The sequence below is a fragment of the Ambystoma mexicanum genome, chromosome 7p (genome assembly GCF_040938575.1).
Source record: "Ambystoma mexicanum isolate Mex_15411 chromosome 7p, UKY_AmexF1_1, whole genome shotgun sequence".
In the NCBI taxonomy this organism is placed as follows: Eukaryota; Metazoa; Chordata; class Amphibia; order Caudata; family Ambystomatidae; genus Ambystoma; species Ambystoma mexicanum.
This window is the reverse complement of record NC_090939.1, coordinates 611,977,570-612,000,927: the sequence shown is the minus strand read 5'-3', so window position 1 is coordinate 612,000,927 and position 23,358 is coordinate 611,977,570. Positions and strand designations below refer to the sequence as shown.

General features: G+C 46.9%; 1 protein-coding gene across 5 annotated transcripts in view; it reads right to left on the bottom strand.

The window, feature by feature from the left end:
- Positions 1-23,358, bottom strand: part of LOC138526199 (cohesin subunit SA-2-like) — a 2,217,157-nt gene that overhangs the window by 1,129,824 nt on the left and 1,063,975 nt on the right. For all 5 annotated transcript variants that reach the window (XR_011283519.1, XR_011283520.1, XR_011283521.1 and 2 more), the window contains 2 exons: positions 5,645-5,756; positions 5,364-5,481 (listed from right to left, as the gene is read on the bottom strand). Coding sequence is in view for 2 of the 5 variants with exons in the window: in XM_069636632.1 (XP_069492733.1) it covers positions 5,364-5,481; positions 5,645-5,756 (230 nt within the window). In the remaining 3 variants the exon portion in view is untranslated. The remainder of the gene's footprint in view (positions 1-5,363; positions 5,482-5,644; positions 5,757-23,358) is intronic.

Here is a 23,358-nt window from a genome sequence, read left to right as displayed (position 1 = left end):
AATATGTACTGACCGGAGTGCATCCCCTCCAGGATTAGGGGCTGACCCCTGTATACATTTTTGCCAGGCGATGGGGAGTGAGGTGCCATTGTGTGATAATCCTACAATTGTGCATTTTGTATTGAACTGCAATTTCCGATCTCCACACTGCTCAGAATATTGCGTGCCACCCTTCCTGATTGTTTTCCCACCCAGTGTCTTTTCCCAATGCACCTGGGGGTGGGGGGTAGGCAGGTGACGCCTTTCTATAAGGGTTTGGTACATTATCGCCATCAGTCCTTTAGATCGTGGGTGTGTGTTTAGTATGTTTTTGAAAGGTGTGAGGGGGCGTTGCAGCTGTGCTTTCCATCGTGGGTTTGTGAGGACCCCCTTCAGTTGCAAATAGGGGAGAGGTCTGATTCTGAGGCCTTGCTGTGCCTCCTCCAGATCCTCTCTGGATAACAAGATTCCCTCCTTCCACATTTGGCCTGCTCTTATTAGCCCCTGCTCATATTGTGGCTGGATAAAGATATAAGGATATAAGGATGTCTGTAATTGGGGGGCCCAGATACAGTTTAGGGGTGACGGCCAGGTTGTGACACCACACATACTTGTGTTTCCTTTTTTCCATATTGTCCATAATACCCCCAAGATCGGGTGTTCTAATGCTTTGAGTGGGACAGATTTTAGGGGAGCCCAGAGCCACTCTCCCAGGGTGACCGGGGCCAAGTACCCGTTTTCAAAATGAACCCATTGTTTGTTTTTGGCTTTCTGAATATGGTCCACGAGCACTCTAAGCTGTGCCGCTTTATAGTACTCTTGGAAGCCTGGATATGCTAGGCTGCCCTTTTCCTTGGGGCGAATCAGTGTGCTGTATGCAATCCGAGGTCTTTTCCGTTCCCACAGGAACGCAAGCAATGTGCTCTTAGCCTCTGAAAGGAAGGAATCTGGCAGGGTGATGGGAAGAGACTGGAACAAGAAGAGAAGCTGCCGCAGGACATTCATCTTCACCGCTGTGAACCTAGCTGCCCAAGAGAGCTTCAGTTTGGCCAAGTTCTCGTGTCACGTTTAGTGTGTGACCAGAGCGCTTTATAGTTTGCGTGATACAGATCGTTCATGCATTTCGTGATGGTTATACCTAGCTATTTTATATTACTGCTTGCTACCTTAAGGCCCCAATTCGCAGGGTTTGATTCCGGCTATACATCCCTGTTTTTCAGAGGTAAAGCCACTGTTTTATTGCAATCAATGCGGAAACCCGAGAGTGCGCCGTTTTCCTCCATTCTTGCCAGGAGTGCCGGGATGGAATGGGAGGGGTGGGTTACGTACACCAGGATGTCATCTGCAAATAGGGCCAATTTTGATTCTTTGCCAAACTTTTTAAAACCTGTTATTGTTTGCGTCATTTCGAATGATTTGGGTCAAGGATTGCATCACTAAGATAAAGACCAGCTACGATAGTGGGCAGCCCTGCCTGGTTCCTCTTGTTAGCCTAAACAGGGAGGGGGCTACACCCTTGATCATCACTCTTGCACTTGCGTTGTTGTATAGAGCTAGTGCTCCCTGAAGCCATTCAGACCCGAGGCCTGCTTTTTCGAGAAGTTAGATCATGAAGCACCACTTCACCCGGTCAAAAGCTTTTTCCGCATCGACTGAGATTAGAGTAGGGTCGGGATCGCTTGGCTCGACTGACGCCATGAGGTTCAGTGTTTTGCAGACGTCATCTGTGCTCTGTCTCTCCTTCAGGCCTGCGATCATATGCCACTCCATAGTCAAGAGAAAAGCAGCCTCTGACAGAACTCCTTTTGTCTACAGAAGTCTTACGTTGGGAGGGAGGGAGGAAGGAAGGAAGGAAGGAAGGAAGGAAGGAAGGAAGGAAGGAAGGAAGGAAGGAAGGAAGGAAGGAAGGAAGGAAGGGAGGGAGGGAGGGAAGGAGGGAGGGAGGGAGGGAGGGAGGGAGGGAGGGAGGGAGGGAGGGAGGGAGGGAGGGAGGGAGGGAAGAACAAAGGAGGGAGGGAGGTGTGAGGGTAAGGGAGTTATTTACTTCGAAAGAAACATATAAAACCTTTTCTAGATCTTGTACTTGCCTCTCCCAGTGAGAGAGAAATGTTATGTACTAATTGTTCATCCTTTGATCTTAATAAAAATATATATATATAAAAAATAAAAAAAGGACTGCACGGTTATGTGTGAGAACAACCTTCTAATTGCAGGATAAAATTAAACATTCAATGTAAATGTTGTCACCTTTTCCACCCTATGTGTGGCAAAATGACCTACAATTCGTTGCTCGCTGGGCCTTTTTATTATATGAACTATTTCATGTTTTACATGTCATGCTACGGATTGACTCTCTAAAATACATATTAGTTTGCAGAGTGGTGGCGTTGCAGGGGCTCTTTAAACCTATGCTAAACAAAGTTTGCTTTAAATGAAGACTATTGCATTGAAATGTGACAAATATACATGTTGCTGCATTTGACTGCATCCTAAAAGTATCCTTTCACCAAACAAAATAATTATAAACCATCTGTAAAATGACTCTCATGACTTGTCCCCTCTTTCCATATATTGCTTTTATCAAACCTACATTTGGGATTTGTAAGGGAGTAAGAGTAAGGCTCGGCCACAATGGCATGTTTGTTGGTTGCTATAGGCTTTTATTTCCAGAAAATAATATGAAGGGTTGGAGGAAATCATATCTATCCCTAAATCTAAGAGTAGTTTCCCTGCCTAAAAAAAACAAAGCACAGTCTGTGTCAGGACGTTTAAAAAAAAAAAAAAAGAGCGTCCTCCGTCCTGTGTCTGAAAATCATGATCTGACCCTTACATTAACTCAATATGTGTATTGGGCTACTCTGGTATGCTACATACTTGTAGCTTGTTTCAAAAGTTCTCAACATAAGGGGTTTAAGGTGCAGAACATATGAATAAAACAATGTCCTGTCAGGAAAGAGGTCTACCATCCCATAGAGTCTTTCTAGCAGGTCTAAAAATGTCTCTTTTCCACAATTTAACTGAGTTTCAAAAGGGCATGAATCTTTGTCTTTTTATCAAACATACAGTTTCTTTACAGTGTTCAACCTTTGTCACTTGATCCTCCTTTTATCTCCTGGTATACTCTCCTGCCAGGATATATGCAGTTTTCTTGTTAATTTCTTGAAAGGGGTATGGGTCCTCCCTGTTTGCCCCAAATCTGTCTTTGGTCTCCTGGTTTACTCTCCTGCCAGGATGTTACTTTGCTTCCTACTCTTGGTTTACTCCCCTGCCAGGATGCTGCTTCACTTCCTGCTCCTGGTTTACTCTCCTGCCAGGATGTCACTTTGCTTCTCACCCCTGGTTTTCTCTCCTGAATGGGTATGCCTTTGCTCCTTATATGTCCTTCTTGTGCATGAATCTCAGACTATTTATGTGATGCGTTATCAGGTCAGGATTTTTCCCTTCTTCATCCACTATCTCTCTTATCCAGGCCACAAAAGCTTTCCACAATTGGGTCACCAACCCCTTTATAATATTCACTTTGTCTCCCCTTTTCAAGGGCTGGGTGTATTCCACCTATTTTCAAACTTGCATGTATTTATATCAGTTTCTTGTGTTAAGATTGGCGCTTTTGTTTCGCTTTCACCAATATTCATATACACTTTATTCTCTTCACAAGAATAATGGGTCACTGACCGTTCTTTCACAATATTTTTGTTTGCATCATTGTGTTTGTTATTTACAATGATTTCCTCATTTGTATCAGTTTGTTCACTATTTTCAATAATGTCTACATTTGCATCAATGTGTTTGTTATTTTCAAATACTTAATCTCGGGCTCTCAATGGTACCCTACTACCACTCTCAGCCACCCCGGTAACCCATTCCATCTCTCTGGGCTTACCGGGTGTGTCTAGTGGTGGTTGCGGCTTTCTGGTGACTTATTGTTCGGTCCACTGACTCAGTGTTCATCCGGTCAGCCAGTTCATCTTCGTTCTGCTTTCTCCTGCTCTGGGAAGCTTCTGTTGCTCCCGGCGAGCAGGCAACAGGTCTTTTACAGCACAGCTTCTCCTCACGCCACATGTACTCGCCTCTGCGGTGCAGCTTACACTTCCCTCCTTTCTCGCGTCCTCGTTGGCGCTCCCATAGATTACTGACAGCCTTCCACTCTGGCACACACTCCAATTGCTATCAGCTGTGTGAGTGTTAAAATTCCTGGTAGAAATTGAACGTTTCCAAAGACTAGACCACAGTGTTGGCTTCCCGCTTCGAGTCACCTTCATTACACCTTCGCTGTTCCTTGTCTCTGAACTTATATGGGCAGGGGAAGGCAAACAGGGTGTTTGGCTGAACAAATAATGGGATTTCTTCCTTTATGCTGCAATAGGCCATACAGGTATGTTTTACAGGTGTATGGGTGTCATGAGGTCTTAAGGTTTTCAGGTTACTTCACACTATGGGTTCCCCACATCCCTGGAGTTGGCCTTCCTCCATGTGGTCCTCCCGCAGATAGCCAACCCCAAAGTCATAGTCAGGTAGTTTCTGCTTTTCCCTGGCCACATTGGAGAAGCTTCCCTCTAGAGAGCCAGTGACGACATTCTCAGATTTGTCACAGAATCCAGAGGCCAAGGCCCTGCCAATTACCCCCTCACTGTGTTACTCAGAAGAGCTTATGCACTTCACTATACATAGGTGAAAACAGTGAGTGACAGGGCACTCAAAGGGTCAACCAGAATACGTTGTTGGTCTAATCCAACGGCCTTACCATCAAACAGGCCACAAAACCTTAAATCAGCAAACACCAAAAAAAGAGTCCAGGATGCCATCTTTACACTCAGCACGAGGGTAAGCATGAAACATTATATAAAACAGGACACACATCCTTCTAGTGTTCATACATTCAAACTGATTAAACATATGTGTGTATCCCCAAATGCTATAACCCAAACACAGCTTGTCCTAATTTGAAAAAATTAAGAGAGTTAAAATGTAGTGCTCTTCCTTGGGGTTTACACACATTCTACAAAGTGTACATTGAACAAATGGGGTTGGTCAACCATTCTAGGACAGCAGAAGTGTTGGGCTTCAAAATTAGAAGTTATAAATCAGTTGTAATCTGGGCGCGTCCATGGATTTATGTGGCAACAGGCAAAGTATAATTTTGGCTCCCTTGCAATGGACCCAGTTTTACTGTTTGTAGGACCAATATAGTGCCAACTTGAGTTGCCTGCTTGTGGCATCCCAGGTAGCCATCTAGTGTTGCCTCATTGTGGGACTGGCCCTGGTTGTCAGAAATAAAAGACAACAGATATATGTGACTTTCCTTTCACAAGCAAAACAGGACTTCACCACAGAAATTGAGGGGGAGAGCTGTGTGCGCCCACCCTAGACATGCATTTACTCACCTTCTTCCTCATCTTCTGCCCCTTCCAGCAAGAGCGAAGTCATGCATTCCCAGTCTTTCAAAAAAGCTGCTGCCCAGTCCCAAAGACTGTCAACCAGGTATACCACATGTTCATGGAGCTGGATAACAAAGATATATGATATGTTTACACTTGCATCACATAGACACTTCCAAGACTTTACATCAATGCAATACATTTAGCAAATCACAATAGTTTTCTTTTAACGTAGATGTGGCCTGCCAATCAGCTGGTCCTGTATGCAGATGAAGCCTTCGTCATACCTCACTCTCCAGAAAGAAATTCACAAATATCTTCAGGTAGCTGGCATGGAGGCCAGCCCTGCCCTTGCTGCTGCATCCAACTTTGTCTGCAGATTCTTGATGGTTTAGCAGCCTGTTAACAGCAAAGGACACAATGACTTAATACATACTCAATATACTTAATGCGCTTGTTGGACAATTATGAAATTAACACAAGAAATGACCACATTTCAAAATGTGTCCATCCATGTATCATGCACAAAAAAAGAAACCTGTTTCTATACTACATACATCAGTCTTCCTTTGTCAATTCTGTAATATTCTGGAGAAGGGTAATGTTACATTTGTTTTACAGCTGTTAAAAAGTGGTACCAGGGTAATATTGAATGAGACTCATATTATACGCATTAGCCTTTATCTCACACGACTAACACTTTTATTCTGTCTTTTTATCTATCATGTCAAGGCTATTTCTTAGATGCAGCCCATAGGATGTGTGAAGAGACCACAGCCAAAGGCCGTGAAGGCTTCACGTTCTTTACTAGCTCCTAATTTATCTGAAGCTTGCTGTTGCAAGTCCATAACATTTCCACGGGTGGGTGTCAGAAGTGGGATCCATACAAATTGGCCATGAAGACTTGGGACCTCAATACATTTCATGTGACCTTGCCTATGGAAATATTGCATGCAGTCATTTTACCATTACCAGGCGCAGTACCCTGAGGCGTCTGCACCAACATGGGCTTTCTGCCGCTAGGGCACCAAGCCCATCCCAAACATATGACAGAAACAGTGTGGTAGTATAAATATTACTGCATGCAATGCTCCTGAAATACACCAGGTTCACAAATTGAAAAGTTGCAGAAAAGCTTTTACATCTGTGTTTGATGGATGGAATCCATGTGGGACGGCAATGGTTAAAACAGTGTGTGTCTTGTGGAAACAAAATGCACAGAAAGAACAGTAGTGATCCTTCTGAGAATTGTGCATATCTATGCAGTAAGGCTGTGAGAATTCTCACACCCTTTGTAACAACCCGGAATCTTCTTTGCAAGCAAGTTAAGGTTTGCCACAAGTCTTTAAGAGGCAAAAAGATGTACTGTGGTGCAATAGAAGATTTTTTTTTTTAACTTTATTTTTGGGTTGGCACACAGGAGAACAAACTAGCATATCAGATCAACACTTTATCACAGCATTAATGTACAATTGTTTATCCCCAGACACCCACACCCACTTTTTCGTCCCGGCAGTCTTCTGTGGACTGTCTCTTTGTCCAATTCCTGACTCATTCGCTCCTGTCTCCTCCTACCTCGATTCGCCTTCCTCCATCCTCTCCAGGCTTACGTCATCAAATCCTGGATCTGGCTATCCTCCGGGGCCTGCTCCTCCATCGACTGAGTCTGTTCCCTGTCCGCCGCCCGCTTGGCGTGTTGCAGTAGGCGCGGTTTGTATGTCAGCGCCGGGAAGCGTAGGTCATAGTCTATCACCGGCGACCAAATGTTTGTGAAACGATGGAGGCGGCCTCTATTTGCTGCCATAATTTTCTCAGCAATGAAGATGTCCCAGATTTTCAACCACTACAACACCGTTAAGGGACCTTCCGGAGCCTTCCATGTCCGGGCTATTGTGATTTTAGCGGCCAGGAGTAATTGTGTGATGAGGGCCGCGAGTGCGCCCGATTTTGGGTAGGTGTCTGGAATCGGGGTCCCCAGCAGAAGTGGCTCCGGTTCCAGTGGCAGCGAGATCTGGGTTATGTCTGTGATGATAGCTATACATTGGGCCTAGAAGACCTTCACCACCGGGCAAGACCACCACATGTGTAGATAGAAGCCTGGCGAGCCACATCGACGCCAGCAGTGTGGGTCCAGCGACTGATTGAAGTGGTGTAGTTGAAGCGGTGGGAAATACCATCTCATGAGCAGTTTATGTGCGCATTCTCGGTTGGTGATGCAGAAAGAAGATGAGTGCGTGCAGGACCAGATATTGGTCCAGTCTTGATCCTGGATTGGATGCCCTACGTCCTTTTCCCACTGCGCCATATATGTCGCTCTATTTGACAGTAGGTTCACTTGGAATAATCGATGCAGCGTCGAAATCCGCCCTCGGGCTGGAGGGTCTGCCACCGTTAATTCCAAGGCATCCAGGGTCCGGGTGGCCGCCTCTCGCGTCTGGGGGTGTGAGCACTAGTGTCTGATTTGGCAGTATGAAAACCTGTCTGACTCTGCGAGATTAAACGCACTTTTGCATTGGGCGAATGTCAGCGGCTGGGTTCCTTCAAACAGTTGGCTTAGGGAGCTGAGGCCTCTGGCGATCCAGTTTTTAAAGTTCGAGGGGGGAGATCCCGGTGAGAACGCCGGATTGTGGAAGACTGGGGCTGAGGGGCCCAGGGCTCTCGGGATACCTCTGGATTTGCGGGCCCAATCCCATGCCTTCAACGTTTTCTTGGTTGAGGACAGAATAGCTGGCCATGCCCGGCGCAGCGAGGTTGGCAGGTTTAAAAGAAAGCACAGTGGGAGGGGTAATCGGGATTGCTCTATGTCCATCCATTTGGGGCGCCCTGACGCTATAGTCCAAGCCCGGGTGTGAGCTATCTGCGCCGCCATTTGGTATTTTTGGAGGTCAGGGACCCCTAGGCCTCCCTTGTCCGGGGCACATAGCATGGTCCTCCGTGGAATGCGGGCCTTCTTCCCCCTCCATATGAATCCAAATATCTTCCTCTGAAGTCTCTGTAGTTGGGGGCGAGGGACTTTGATGGGAAGAACTGAGCAGGCGTATAGGAATCGTGCCAACAGATTCATCTTACAGGCCGTGATACGACCTATTAGGGATATTTCCTGCTTGAGCCAGGCGTATAGGTCTTTTTCATCAGGGGTGGGAAGTTTATCCGATAGATGTCTCCAGGGTTAGCGGGGATCTGCACCCCGAGGTAGGGGATGGATGTGTCACTTAGTGGGATCGGGCACTGGGCGCTGAAGGATGCCTTGTCTCTCTGACCTAAGCCTATCCCCAATGCTGTCGATTTCACCAAATTAATGGCAAATCCGGACACCTTCCCGAATCTGTGGATTTCCGCTAGGGCGGCTCTTAAGGATTGAGAGGTGTCTGTAATGGTTAGCATCACGTCATCAGCGTAGAGCGCGATCTTGTGCTGGGTGGGGACCACTTGAAGGCCTTTGATTCTGGAGTTGAGACGGATCCGCTGGGCCAAAGATTCCATAACCATAGCAAACAGTAGGGGGGAGAGGGGGCAGCCCTGTCTGGTGCCGCATGTTAGGGAGATCGGGTTAGTTAGCAGGCCGTTCACTCGGAGAAGGGTGGTCGGGGTTTGATAGTTCGCTAAGATTAGCTTTAAGAAGGTGGGCCCAAAGCCGAACGATTCCAGGGTGAGGCGGAGGAACGACCAGTCCACTTTGTCGAAAGCCTTGGTCGCGTCCAAGGCTAGCAGGGCGAGTTTCTTCGAGCCTTGCCTGGCTATCTCGATCAAGTTGAGGACACTGCGTGTATTATCTGTGGTGGTTCTGTTTAGAATAAATCCCGTCTGGTCTGGGTCTATGATGTCCGGAAGAAGCTTCACTAATCGGTTTGCCAAGACCTTCGAATAAATATTTGCATCCAGGTTTAATAAGGAGATGGGTCGATAAGCTGCTATATCGCTGGGGTCTTTTCCTGGTTTCAGCGCTAATACTGTTATCGACTCTTTCATTGATGGGGTTGTTGATCCAGAAGTGGCGAAGGAGTTGAAGAGGGTTGTCATTGGGGTTAGTAGCTGGGGCCGAAAGAGTTTGAAGAATCGGGACGAAAAACCATCCGGGCCCGGGGCTCTAGTTCTTAAGCTTTTAACAGCCTCGTCGATCTCCTCGCTGGTAATCGGGGCCTCCAACTCTTCTCTACTCGTAGTTGAGAGCTTGGGCAAGGCGGCTTCCCGCAGGTAGGACTGCTGCTCTTCATGGGGTTTTTGGGTAGCTGACATGGTTTCGGTTACGTGAGCCTCTGCAATTCTCAGCTTATCCCGATCTGCGAATTGGACTGCACCCTGGGGGTCTCGGAGGCCTATTATAGTGTTCCTTCTCTTGATTCTTGCCAGTTTTTCCACCAGGAATTTATTTGCTTTGTTCCTCTGGCGTAGTAGCTTTGCTTCGTTTTGGTTAGCAGCTGGGCTGTGTCCTCTGCGTAATGGGCCTCTAGTTTCTTCCGGGCCGTCTGCAAGGCTCGGTAGGTTCTCGGGGACCAGTTTCTAGCCTTACACGCCGTCTCTGCCTCCAGGACCTTGTCTTCTAGGATGCAGCGGACCCGTTGCTTTTGTTTATGGTAGGCCGCTCCCCAGGAGATCAGTACCCCTCTCAGCACAGCCTTCATTGCGTCCCATGTATTCGCTGGGGAGGTATCTTCATTTTTATTGTCTTCTAAGAACTGTTTGATTGTTTTAGCTACTACGTCTCTGGTGGCCATGTCATTTAGGATCGGGTCATAAAGAGACCATCTGCATCTTGGGGACGGGTCCGGATTATAAGCTCTTAGCTTTAGCTTTATGGGTGCATGGTCTGAATGGATTCTGGGGCCTATGAGGACATCGTCTGTGTATGACAGGATCTGCGGAGATGCCAGCAGGAGGTTGATGCGTGAGTAAGTTCTATGCACATAAGAATAGCATGAGTAGTCGCGCTCCTCTGGGTGGAGGATCCTCCAGGTATCCACCACTTCGAAGGTTCGGAACAATTTAAGCAGAGCAATCGCCAAGCCCAAGTCTCTGCGGGCTGGGGGGTGTGATCTGTCTACAAATGGGTTGGGGACTCCGTTGAAATCTCCCCTGGTGATGGTCGGACCCTCAACAAAAAGTAGGAGGGTGCTTTCCAGGGCCGAGTAGAATGCTTCCTGCTCTTGATTCGGAGCATATACTGAGATCAACGTATATAGTTGGCCGAGAATTCGGCATTTCACCGCCATGAAGCGGCCATCGGGGCCGCGCTTAGAGTCCAGGATTTGCGGCTTCAAATCTTTTGCGATTAAGATGGCTGTGCCACCCTTCTTTGTTCCATTCGATGCCAGGAACTGCAGTGGGAATTGCCGATCTCTGAGCCTCGTGAAGTCCGCTGGGATCAGGTGTGTCTATTGTAGGAAGACAATGGAGGCCATGTCATTCTGGATGCGTTTTAGGATCGCTTTCCGCTTCTGTGGGGCATTGAGGCCTCTAATGTTCAACGTTAGAAACCTTAGTTTCTGGATCGGCGGGGGAGCCTCCTGGGTGCCCTCTGGGGTGGGATACTGCTCCTCGTGGGAGGTCTGGGGGTATTCAGTCTTCATTTCGTGACTCAGAGTTAGCTAAGTCTTCCTGCGGTCGGGTTTTCTGTATCCTCCAACGGGAGGGTAGCTTTTTATCTGAGTAGGCCAACCAACGGGTGGGCGTACTTAAATGAGAGGGAGAACTCCCGACTGTGTGGGGGGCCGGGATTTTCTGCGCGGCCACCACCACGGCCAACGGGGCCCAAACAGTTTTCCTCGCCAACGGGGCGGGGGTCGAACCATTGAGATCGGCTCGGCTCCAAGGGTGGGTAGGTGAAATACTCCTTGGAGTGGGGACTGGGCCGTTCGGAGCCCGCGGCGTTGCGATGCTTCGTTTTGGCTCCAGGGTCGATCTTAGCACAATGGGAGCAGACATCTGGATCATTTCATCTTTCGGCGCCTCTGTGCTTTCAACCAGGGTTGTTGCTGCTGTCTTTCGGGTGATTGATCTGGTTCCTCTGGCGGGAGGTGTGGACTGGGGGTGGGTGAGGTCCCTGGAGAGCTCGGGTGTAAAATAGATTTTGCATCCTCCAGATGGTTGATTTTACGCAGGGTTCCCTGGTACGAGAATTGTAAAGTAGCGGGGAAGAGCCATCGGTAGCGGATCTGCTGGCTCTGGAGGAATAGGGTCAAGGGCTTGAGAGCTCTCCTTTTCTGTATGGTGATCGGGGAGAGTTCTTGGTATATCTGCAGGGGGGTGCTCATGAATGACAGTTCATCTTTGGTGCGGCTTATCGCCGAGATGGCCTCTTTGGTAGCATAGAAGTGGACTCTAGTGATCACATCCGGAGGGCCGTCCGAATCTGCTCCTCGTCTCGGGCGCAATCTGTGAGTTCGGTCCAGGACGAGTTGGGTTTTGTCCATAAGCGGGAGGAGAGCCTGGAAGAAGTTGCCTATATATTCCGGGAGCTCTTTATCTTGAATCATTGCTGGGACCCCACGGATGCGCAGATTATTCCGTCGAGCCCTGTTTTCTAAGTCCTCTTGCTTGAATGCGAGGATCTCGTTACTGGACTGGAGCGCTTGGATCTCGCGTCGCATTTCTATTATTGTTGCATTGTGGTTCTGGGTCAAGTCTTCGACCTCTCCTAATCTCTGTTCCGCTTGCGTGAGTCGTTGGTCCGTCTGTTCTAATCGTGTGGTGAGTTCGGTCATACAGGACCGGAACTCGGCATTAAAGTCCCGCATGAAGGCCATCAAGTCATCTCTGGTGGCGAGGTTACTTTGCTCTTCTGGGGGCTTCTGTGGGGTGAGTTTGGCGGGGGGTCCGGTTTCCTTGTCTTGTCTGTTGCTAGGAGCATGGTGGAAATGTCCGCGGTTTTGGCTGGTTTGGTGAGTCTCGACATTTTGCTAGGGATGAGAATCTGGGGATCCTCCTCTGGCTGGGTCGCCGGGGGTGGGCGAGACGCGGCGAGCTCCTTGTCCGGGAGCACCTGGGGGGCACTTGGGGGGAGATGATTAGTCTCGGCCGAATCTGCTATCAACAGGGTCTTCTGGGAGGGAGAGGGATGAGGCCTCCCCCAGCGATGTCTTTCGGAGGAGAGGATGATTTGCCAGCCGTATTTATTTTAAGAGTTGCAGTGTTTATATCCAGGTATTGCCACTCTTGGATATTGTGGGAGGGTTGGTTTAGCTTGAGGCAGTTGCCCTCCTTACCAGGGGGCTGCCGCTATCAAGGATGATAGGTGTGGCGGGTGGAGTGGGCAGGGGCGCCCCAGGAGATTATGGCGGCAGGAGACGTGGGGATGCCTTCAGGAGGTCGAGGAGTAATGTTGTGAAGCAAGGGGGGGGGGTAGGAGCGATACGTGGCCCGCTCCGGGCAACCAGAATCCCGGATGTTAGAGGCCACTTTCCTCAGCTGGCAAGGTATCTGGTGGGCAGGGGAGCCCCAGGAAGCTGGAGGGAGGCACTGGATCCGGTGCCGGGGAGACTGTAGAATTTGGCCAGCAGAGAGAGAACGTAGCATGTATCCTTCAATGGAGAGGGGGGGCGGGCGGCCAGGCCCCCAACACCACCTCCGGGGAGCTGGGCCGCGGGGCTGGGGATGGACGTGAAGTCCCGGGAGGCAGATGGAGGCCTCAGGCTGCAGGCGGGGTCACCTCAGAGGAAGACGCTGCCGTCCCGCCAACCCCCGGCGCCGATAGATGCACCCGGTCCGGAAGCAGGAGGGCTCCGGGGGCTCGGTCGTCTCTCCAGGGAGCCGGGCCGCCGCGCGGATGAGGGTTGGGGAGCTCCGGAGGCTCTCCTCCAGGAGGGCCTCCCTCTGAAGTGTGTTCGTCGGGTCCGGCAGGCAGGAGAGTCGGCAGGCTTGGGGTGGCTTCGCTGGGGCTCAAGCTGCCGGCGTGGCTTTCCGGAGGAAGGAGGGAGACGACGCCGACTCTAGTCTCCGCTCCAGCAGACACCGGCGAGGAGTGGGGGGGAGGGGCGGGTGTCGAGATCCCAGACCCGCGCCCAGGTTCCAGGCAGGAGGGCCTTGGGGTCCGGAGCGGCCGCCTCCTCAGCAGCCTCCGACAGTGAGACCCGGGGCCGCAGCGGAGGGAGGGAGCCGGAGGTACTATAGGCGTCTAGCCACTGGGCGCCGGAGGAGATGAGGGGCCTGGGTCACGGCCGCCATCTTGGCTCGCTGTAGTGAGGCATCCGCGCCAAGTTCCCCAGCTGCATAATCGAAGTTCCTGCAGCGTTTATCTTCAAAATTGGAGCGGTGGATGCGGGAGTGGTTCCGCCAGCCTCTCCCGCCAGAGGAACAGCAGCAGTGTTGCTGGAGCCGGCTAAATCTTAGTTGAGGCCGCGGGTCCCTACGGAGGCCATCAACATAGCAGCCTCATCAGTGGCGCTCCAGGCCACGCCCCCCAATAGAAGTATTTTAACTCCATTTATTATTGTATGGTGAAAGATATGTGGTAATACCTCCAAGGTCTTGAAGGTATTCAAGCCCCTATTAACCATGGTATCAACTAGATGCAGTATTTTCAAAACACCAAATGAGGTAAATACATTTGTGCTCATACTGACCATGGGTGATAAAAACAGGCAGGATTTTATAAAAACAGGTGGTATTTTAAAATACTGCCCTAATGTTAATGAGTAACCTGTCTCTCTAATAATTAGAGGCACTGATATGTGAAAACATGGACTTACTTTTCAAAGCAACAATCTCAACTGCAAGTGTGCATATTTGGATCTAGTATATTGATTACGCTACCTGTAAATGTACAATATCAGCTAGTATTACTTCTGTGAATACACACAGGACAACACAAAGGACTCATATTCTGTGAAGCACTGAACACCAATGTCTCTCTAAGAAACTCCAAATAACCCCCAGGAAAATTGCCCAAAATACCTTGACGTAAAAGACATTGATATCATAGTGCTTGGAGTCGTCCTCATTGTGGTGCATCATCACCCAGAGTGGGTCATTTTGCTAAGTGGAATGCAATAATTAAACATTCATTGCTGGGGGTTGCTACTCAACATAGCTAAGCATTGCCCATCTGAGGCTCAACGGGCCCTGCTGATCCTCTAATCACAGTGGGCCCGAGAGAAGGAGCTTTTCCGGAGGCTTGTGCTTCGCGCTGCCTGAGGATGTGCATGCGAGTGTGTGCTCTGCGGTGAACAGGTGTGTTCTGTCATGCCGATATTCATCGAGCCCCCCCTAGCGGCTGTGTTCATCAGGGCATTTATGTGATAACTGATGGCACCCTTTTCATGGATAACCCAACAGTATTACAGATTGTGTAAGAAATGGATGACTGCTGGATTCATTTCTAAATATAATGCACGGCTCAGATGACATTATCAAGGAAACAAAAGGAGTACTTTATGAAGCCTGGAACAAGTTCTCATTCAAAGGGCAGAGGCTGCAGGACAACACACGTCACTAAACTGATTATCTGGCTAGTACTTGCAGACTCACGGAGCTACCGTTGTGCAGCACTATTAGGAATTACTGGATATGACACATGGAGGTGGTAAGAAGCAGGGAAATCAAGACAAATGTGGACAGAGCACCTTGTTTGGGTCCATGGTCTTGCAAAAACCCAGCACAGGATGCATCGACAGACAATGAGCCGGCCCCCAACATGCAACAGCTATATCTTGGCATGTAACATGGGTTTGCCTCTGTTAACTCCAAGCTTGATGACATCACTAGAAACATTAATTCAATGTAAGCAAGAATGGACGAGGAGAGTGCCAAGAACAACAGCAGGAGAGGAAATACGTAAAAACCGAGATGGGTTCTTCAATTACACTGCTGACCAAGGATCTAAAAATGGCATCTGCCAAATGCAAACACTGGAATCGTTCTCTCAGTGCAATAATGTTTGTTTAATAATGTTTACAGAGGAACTGCTAAAAAATAAAGTTCTAGATGATCGTGCTTTCTTTCTGCTTTTTCTGATTGTGCATGCACATCAAACTTTTGCAGCTAAACCCAAGCAAGGGGCCCCTCTTCGTCCAATAATCACAAGCATCCCAAATTATAGGGATCGCAATATGTTTTTTAAATATGCAAGGGGAAAATAACAATGCCACTTTGAATCCAGCAGGGTCTCTCTTCCTCTATCCAGACTTTCACCACGTCAGTGCAGAATGAACAGCAATCATTTCATGGGGTTACAAAATTGAAAGACAAAGTTAACACTCAAAGTTATTTCCGGCTAAACTCTTTCCAAGTCAAACAAGAGATTTACTTCTTCACATTGGCGAAGAAAGGATTATTTTTTATAGAAGGGAATATACCAATACCCTGATCTATTTTATTTATACCGTAATTTGTTTATCTTCATCTGTTTCTCCCAATTTAGATTACTAATGTTCTGGAAAAATACTGTTAAAAGGCAGACGTCCATCTCAAAGTATTCATCATCATATGCAGTGACGAGACTATACGAGCTAGCTGTGCAGGTTTCAAAGGCACCCTCTATTTTTGCGAGTTCTCAGTTGGCTTAGACGTTTGATTGATTGTTTATTTTAAAAGGATTGGGATTGTGTCGAAGTTGAGGGGCGTGGTTGTGGGGGATAACGTTTTAAAAATTCACTTGGAACTGAAAGGGATTATATTATGCTCAATTAAAGAATAAAGATTAGAAACATATATTTTAGGATGGGGAGGATGTATGAATGGGTTTTCTTACAGTGGGGATGGGTACTGAATTGACTTGTCTTAGTTTGGCCGAAAGAGAATTGAAAAACCTGATTAAAGTGCGGAAGGTTTTAGCATACATTGAACATCATAATGGGCCTCATTACGACCCAGGCGGTAAGTTACCGCCTGGGCCGTGACTTTACCACCATGGCGTAAACTAAGTTTACGCCATGGTGGTTGGCGGACTTACCGCCCCATTCCGACCTTGGCGGGGCGGTAAGTCCCCAATCCCCATTTACCCTTCCCCATTCCCATTTTTGCCCCATAGGGCATAATGGGAGTGGGGAAGGCGTTAATTACGCCACCGTAAATTACGGTGGCGTAATTAACTCCATGGTCCCTTAGCGCCATGGATTTTAACACCTGCTAAAAGCAGGTGTTAAATCCGCCATGGCGCTAAGGGACCTCGTACTCAGGCGGTAAGGGTCGGCGCTATTTACGCTGCCGTAAACCCCTTACCGCCTGGGTCGTAATGAGGCCCAATGTGTAGATTATGCGGTTACTTGAAACTCTAATTCTGTGCATGCGTCCTTCGCATGGAAATAGGGATTTTACAGACTTTACACCAACTATTCCAAGCAATCCCGTGGTGTTCTCATATTAATGCACGAGGCAGTCTGTTTTAGCTATTGTACATGTATAACAGTCCCAAAGGGAAGGCATGTTAGATTATTTGGATATTTGTGCAGTCAGGAACTAGCTGTGAATACATACAGTTCCAAAATAGATGACCCGGAATTTTATAAATAACTCTCCTCACTCCGCGATAATACACCTGATGCTCAGGTAATATTAGAGTGGGATAGCACTGACACTGTGCATAGATTGGTATCCAAAACTGCTCAAGCTATAATTGAAGGCTGTTAGGCAGAATCTTGTGCAGTTCCCTTGGGGACCACTGCAAGAAGATTAAGACTACAGGAGTAAGCAGTAAACCTAATTGGTAGCAGTCTGCACCACACAGATTTACCTGGTAGCTGTGGCTGAGCAGTCAGACTTCTCTCAAGAAGAGTAGGGCATATATAGGGTATACACAATAGGGCTAAAAACACAGTAGAGCAAACAAACACTGACCAGAGCTTTGTATCAAAAGTATATAATTATTTATTTAAAACACACTTTAGGCAATACACTAGCACTCTAAATCAAAAGCAAGTTAAGACACAGTCAGGTAAAGTATACACACCTCCCTTGATAACTATTAGACAAGTCAGAGTTAAAACAGATGTGAGCGCGTAACCTAGATGGCACTCCAATAGTTAAGTTAAAGGGAGAGAAAAAGGCAGAGCATAGAAATGAAACAGTCCCAACACTTTTAGGAGTTCTCAGCAAGGGAATAAAGGCAGTATACACTGTAGAGCCAAAGTTCATAAGCCAGGCCCACTTTAAATGGAGCAAAGCGAAATGTGCCCAAGATCACACAGTTTAAAATGCACTAAAAGTCTTTGCAGAATGTTCAAAAGAGGTTGGGGTGATTCAAGAAGTTAAAGTTAGAAGGTCTGGGGCCAACCCAGTTGGAAAGCCAAGGATTTAAGGGTCACCTTGGGCAAACCGAAGAAAGGGAGGCCAGGCAGAACACAGTACCTTAAAGAGAGAGGAAGCTCCAGCGGTGGCAGTTGTTCCTGGCAGTGGTTGAAGTTCGTTGTTTCGACCAGGGGAAGAGAGGATCTCGTCGAGGAGGAAACTTGGACTCGTTGCACTGCACAGGGATGAAACCAGCCGCAGAGTTCGCCGGTGAAAAGGTGCGTTCCTTTTATTCGCGGTCAAAGTGGTGAAGCTTGGCTATCCGGCCGCCGGGGTGCTTGGCACGGGCGATTCGACCTAGAGACGCCTTTGGAAAGCGAAAGGGGCAAACTGGTTGGTCCCAGCAGCTCAGAGGAAGAAGACCCGTCCAGGAGATCTTCTCTTGTCGTTGGGAAAGTGGTGAATTTGTTGCAGCAGGGCTCCACCGGTGGTGTGTCGTTGCAGATGGCTCAGCTTCTTACCTCTTTGGATTCTTAGGTCCTGTGGCGACTTCTCAAGTTCCAGTCCAAAAGGCCCTGCTTTTATGCAGAAAAACCCCCATTCAACAGCCTAGCTGTCACTCACACATGCTAAGTGGGGAGCTGGGCAGCTCACCACCAGGCCCATCAGAATAGAGGGTGACTTGGGTTGCTAAGGCAATGCAGTCCAGGGTGCCAATTCCCCTCCCCACACATCCTGTGGAACCCAGACAGAGTGGCACTATTTGGAGGGCTTCTGTGGAGAAGCCCGCCAAAAAGTGGAACAAAGGACTGTGGGTAGCCCTGTTGGCCACCCACAAGTCAGCAGCCTTAACTAGCCTTCTAGGATCTATTTCCTTTGAATCAGCTAAGTGCTGTCTGAGCTCTGGAGAGCAGGCATCATAAATTGACTGAAACATAACAAGATTTCTCATTCCCTCATAAGTGTTCACTCAGTAACCCTTAATCCATCCCTCTAAGTTCTTCAAATCTTCATTCACCCAGGTAGCCCAAGGGGTACCATTATTCTTTTTGAGGGCCCTAAACCTCTTAAGGTACTGGAAAGGGGTCTTCCCAAATCTAGCTATAAAAGCTAGCTTTACACATTCATAGTCCATCCTATCCACCTCCCCCAACTCCATTACCACATCAGATGCAACGGGGGGAGCCTAGAGAACAACCAAGGAAGCAACTAATTCCCTGTGATGTCCTGGAGCCCATGATTATATTCAAACATAGCCAACCAATCCAACACATCCAACTTAGGTTCTTACATACCCACAATCTCTTTAGGCATCCGGGGTCTTTTGGGACTGGAACTCCTAGAGGATCGAGGGAGAGAAGTATTTTTAACAAACAATTTCTTCATCTCTAGCTCATGCTTGTGCTCCATTTCTCTGAGCCTTGGTTCATGGTGCTTTTGTTCAGATTGGGCACTCATTATTTTGAACTCTAATTCAAGTCTCATTTTTTCTAGTTCAATGAATGCAGGACTTAGTGTGGGACCTGACAAAGGTCCAGTAGACATAGCTTGAGGTGCTAGAGCAGGCAGAGGGCCAGTGGGGGCAGTTACATTGGCCTCACTGTCCTCATCTGACTCTACAACAATATTCTCTACACTTTGATCCATATTAACTTCATCACTGTTGTCTACATTTGCTGGGGAGGTAGGTTCCTCTGAACCACTACCCATACTTTGGTTGTCTAACAATATTTCTATCAGTTCCATTTTCTTGCCTTTTACAGGGAGATCCTTATGTCTACAAAGAACTCTTAAACAATCAGCAGTTTTTGCAGAAAAGAACTCCTGGCTGTAACTTTCCATAGTTGACTTATAAAAAAAAATAGCTTTTACAGTGCTAAGCTTTGTGGTTAGTTGCACTAAAGTATCAGAAGCACTCTAAAATGTATACCCAATACAAATCCCACCGCTGTACACCAGTGTTAGACAGAATCCTGTGCAGTTCCCTTGGGGACTACTGCAAGAAGATTAAGACTACAAGAGTAAGCAGTAAACCCAATTGGTAGCAGTCTGCACCACACAGATTTACCTGGTAGCTGTCAGACTTCTCTCAAGAAGAGTAGGGCAGTATATAGATTATACACAATAGGGCTAATAACACAGTAGAGCGAACAAACACTGACCAGAGCTTTGTATCAAAAGTAAATAATTAATTATTTAAAACACACTTTAGGCAATACACTAGCACTCTAAACCAAAAGCAAGTTAAAACACAGTCAGGTAAAGTATACATAATCAAAAGCAAGTTAAAACACAGTCAGGTAAAGTATACACTACTTTACCTGACTGTGTTTTAACTTGCTACCAGGTAAATCTGGGTGGTGCAGACTGCCATCAATTGGGTTTACTGCTTATTCCTGTAGTCTTAATCGTCTTGCAGTGGTCCCCACGGGAACTGCACATGATTCTGCCTAACAAAGGCATGAAGGATAGGAATTGGATGGATGTTTGGAGATGTGGTCACCCTTAGAAAAGAGAATAAACATATTACTCAACCGTTCATAACATGTCGTCTCGCATGGATTGTTGGCTTGTGAGACAGATTAAAAAACATACTATTCTCCCTCGCACTTACTCAACTACTCTACGGTGATGCTGAATGTATGCTTGGGAACTGAATCAATGGGTAAAGTGCGATGGAGGTTTAAGTCAACATCTTTCTTGTGCCTGATTTTTTAAACATACATCAATGGCCATATACAACAATTTTTCAAATTGAATTAGGCACAGTGTTCGAAGTTGGCACTTTCTGGCAGGCATTTAAGGTTTACATATGAGGCATAGCCATGTGCACTGAGTTTGGAGTCCTTTGTAAAATACAAAGGAGGTTTTGACTCTCTGAGCAGAGGTTGAACATTTCGCAGCAACAGTATGTCAGGACTCAGGTCGATACTGATCTGGTTAATACTAAAACTACATACCGTCCACTCCAATCTGGGTCGCAAAACCTGCTATTTCCAGGTCCCCACGATGGCAGATGTACAGTAAGTCCAGTAAAAAATGAATTGGCAGCTGCAGATATGCTGCCAGTGAGGAATCATGCCTTTTTACAATATTACAAAGTCCCATGTACTAGGCGACTCAAATTCAGAACAGAAAATAGGCAGGATTTGGATATTATGATGAGTCTGGGCAATTTGTTCCTTCTGCCCAGGGGGAAGACGCCTTCTTTGAGGCTGGGGAGGTGAACCCACTAAGCAAGACCCTTTCTAGCAGTCTGGGCAAGTGGGACCTCACTGGGAGTGACTCTCCTCTTGAGGACAAGGACTCCCATTCCAGAATGGAACTCCCAGTTCAAACCACCTTGTCTGCATATATGAATATGGAAAAGACATGTTTATCTACTATAACAAATGTATGTCACAAGAATTCTTCTTTACCTCTCTTGGCTGCAGGCAAAGCTGAACACAACCTGAATGCCATGGGCAACGAACAACACAGTTTCAGCTATCACTGTGATGTGTATAAGAAGAGGATTGATTGTAAAGCAGGAGGGAACTCCTACAGAGACAGGCGAACTGCTTTGCAGAGGCAAGCCTCTGCAGTCTTGATCTCCTGGAGGCGCTGAGCCACATTGGGCCACAGAGCTACTGGAAGCAATGAGGAGGAAGAAGACGCTAACTGAACGCCTGCAGGTTGGCGTTCTAGCCAACGAGAGACCCAGGTCGGAACAGGAGCGGAGACTGAGAGATCTCGGCCCAGTCTAGTGATGAGACCATGAAGGAGCTAAGGTGGAATGGAAGGCTGGTAATGGATGCCGAAACCAAAGTATACGAGGGAGCTTGGATCCCCGAGCTCTGTGCACATTGGACCGTGGATGCAGAACAATGTAGTCACAGGGCAATCCGACAAGGGTTCGGGAGCTTGAGAAACCTGGTAGGAAACATATCGCTACAAGGTACGAACACTGTAAATTATGATTGGAAAACATATCAAGGTTATAGGAGCCTCAGAAAACAGAGTGGAAAAATCCTATGAAAAGGGAAGAGGGAGAAATACAAGCATTCTAATAACGATTGGAAAACAAATTAAGGTTACGGAAGCCAGAGAAATCCAAGAGTGAAAAACCCCTATGAAAAGGGGATTGAGAAAATAAAGGCATTGTAAATAATGATTGGGAACGATATCAAGGTTATGGGAACCTGAGAAACCGGAGAGTGGAAAAACCCTAGAAAAGGCAGAGTGAGAAAGACGTATATTGTGAAAAACCACAGGAAAAGCTATTAAGGTTACAAGAGCCTGAAAAACATGAGTGAGCAAGTACCCTAAAAAGGGGAGAAAAGGAATATAAAGACTTTTGAAGTAAGGCTAACAAAGCCAAAGAGAGAAATTTCGAATTTTAAACAACCAGGTTGGACCATTGTCCTATACATTACAGGATCTACGGTAGCGACCCCTGTAGTTATGGTTAAGTTGCTCAAACCCATAAGAAGAGCAGTTTTTGGCCAGCTAATATCTTTGACACTGTTCGACATATCCTCACAGAACTTTGCAAAAAAAGTATACAGACAATTTTGCTTGCAACTACAACACAAACGGCTGGATGTATTCGCACCAAACTTGTGTGAGGAGAGGTGGCCTGTTCCCGAAAGCGTGTTTTTTCAAATTTGATATCAATCCGTCCAGTAGACGTTTTTTTAAATGGCCAAAAAGAAGGTAAACAAAAAAGTGATATTTTTCATAAATGGTAGCAGGTGCCCCTCTCCAGAAAGAACATGGCATGATAACCTGTTCTGTGGTTTTTTCCCACTATGAGAGTTTGCAGCCATCGCTTTGTTTTGGTGAGAATTTCTCGCACAATGGGAAATCTTCTTTCTGCCCTTCGATTGGCTTCCCGATCACCTGGCGGAGAGGTGCACATAGCTCCTGCATTGATTATTTTGCAGTTTCACACAATCTACTTTGCATTTGCAATCCAGTTGTTATAACGAATCCTGTATGAGCGATCATTTGATGATATCGTTTGTGATTCACCAACGAGTAGAGCCCTTGCCTACTGAGTCTAATCTCACCCTTCTTTCAACTGATCTCCCAGGCCTTTCCTTACGTTGGAATACTAACCTCTGTGATAAACTAGACACGAGGATTGATAACCATCTATATCTAGACAAAAAGTCCTGTCTAAAATCCCCATCATTAAAGAAAGCAGGTAGTGGATTGTCACATGCATATCATCAAAAATGAGCTGGTGAAGTTAATACAAGAACAGACGGCTTCTAAACATCAACATGCTCACTCCTATAGTAGGGACATCTCGCTGGCAAAGCGCATTAAAAATGGGGCTTTACGCCAACTCAAATCTAGTGATTTGAGTTCAGATGCTTTTTTTGCGATTAAAAAGAAAATCTGTAACACGTATAGAAATGTCTGCCTAAACATCAAACACCTTCAGCATAATCAAAATAACCAGAAAATGATGTATTACTTATGCCAGAACGATCGGAGATCAATATGGTCCATGCTAAGAGTGTACTCTTCTAAGCCTAGGAATTATCAGTTCACATCCATTTCTGAAGAAATGTGGTCGGATTTTTTACTTCTAAATTCCAACTACCTCATATATTTCCCCATAGCAGTCCTTGTAAACTTTCATTAGTATCCTGTGCCAATTCACCCTGGTCTACGGCTGACGTCGAATGAGCAATCTCGACCTTAAACTACTCCAAGGATGATATGCAGTAGGGGTTAAACCAAGAAATGTATGCATCATCATTTTGGCCCTACTACAGCTAGACATCACATGAAGACAGTAGCAATAATATGTATACACTGAGTTAAAATCATCCATCCAAAACGGAGGATA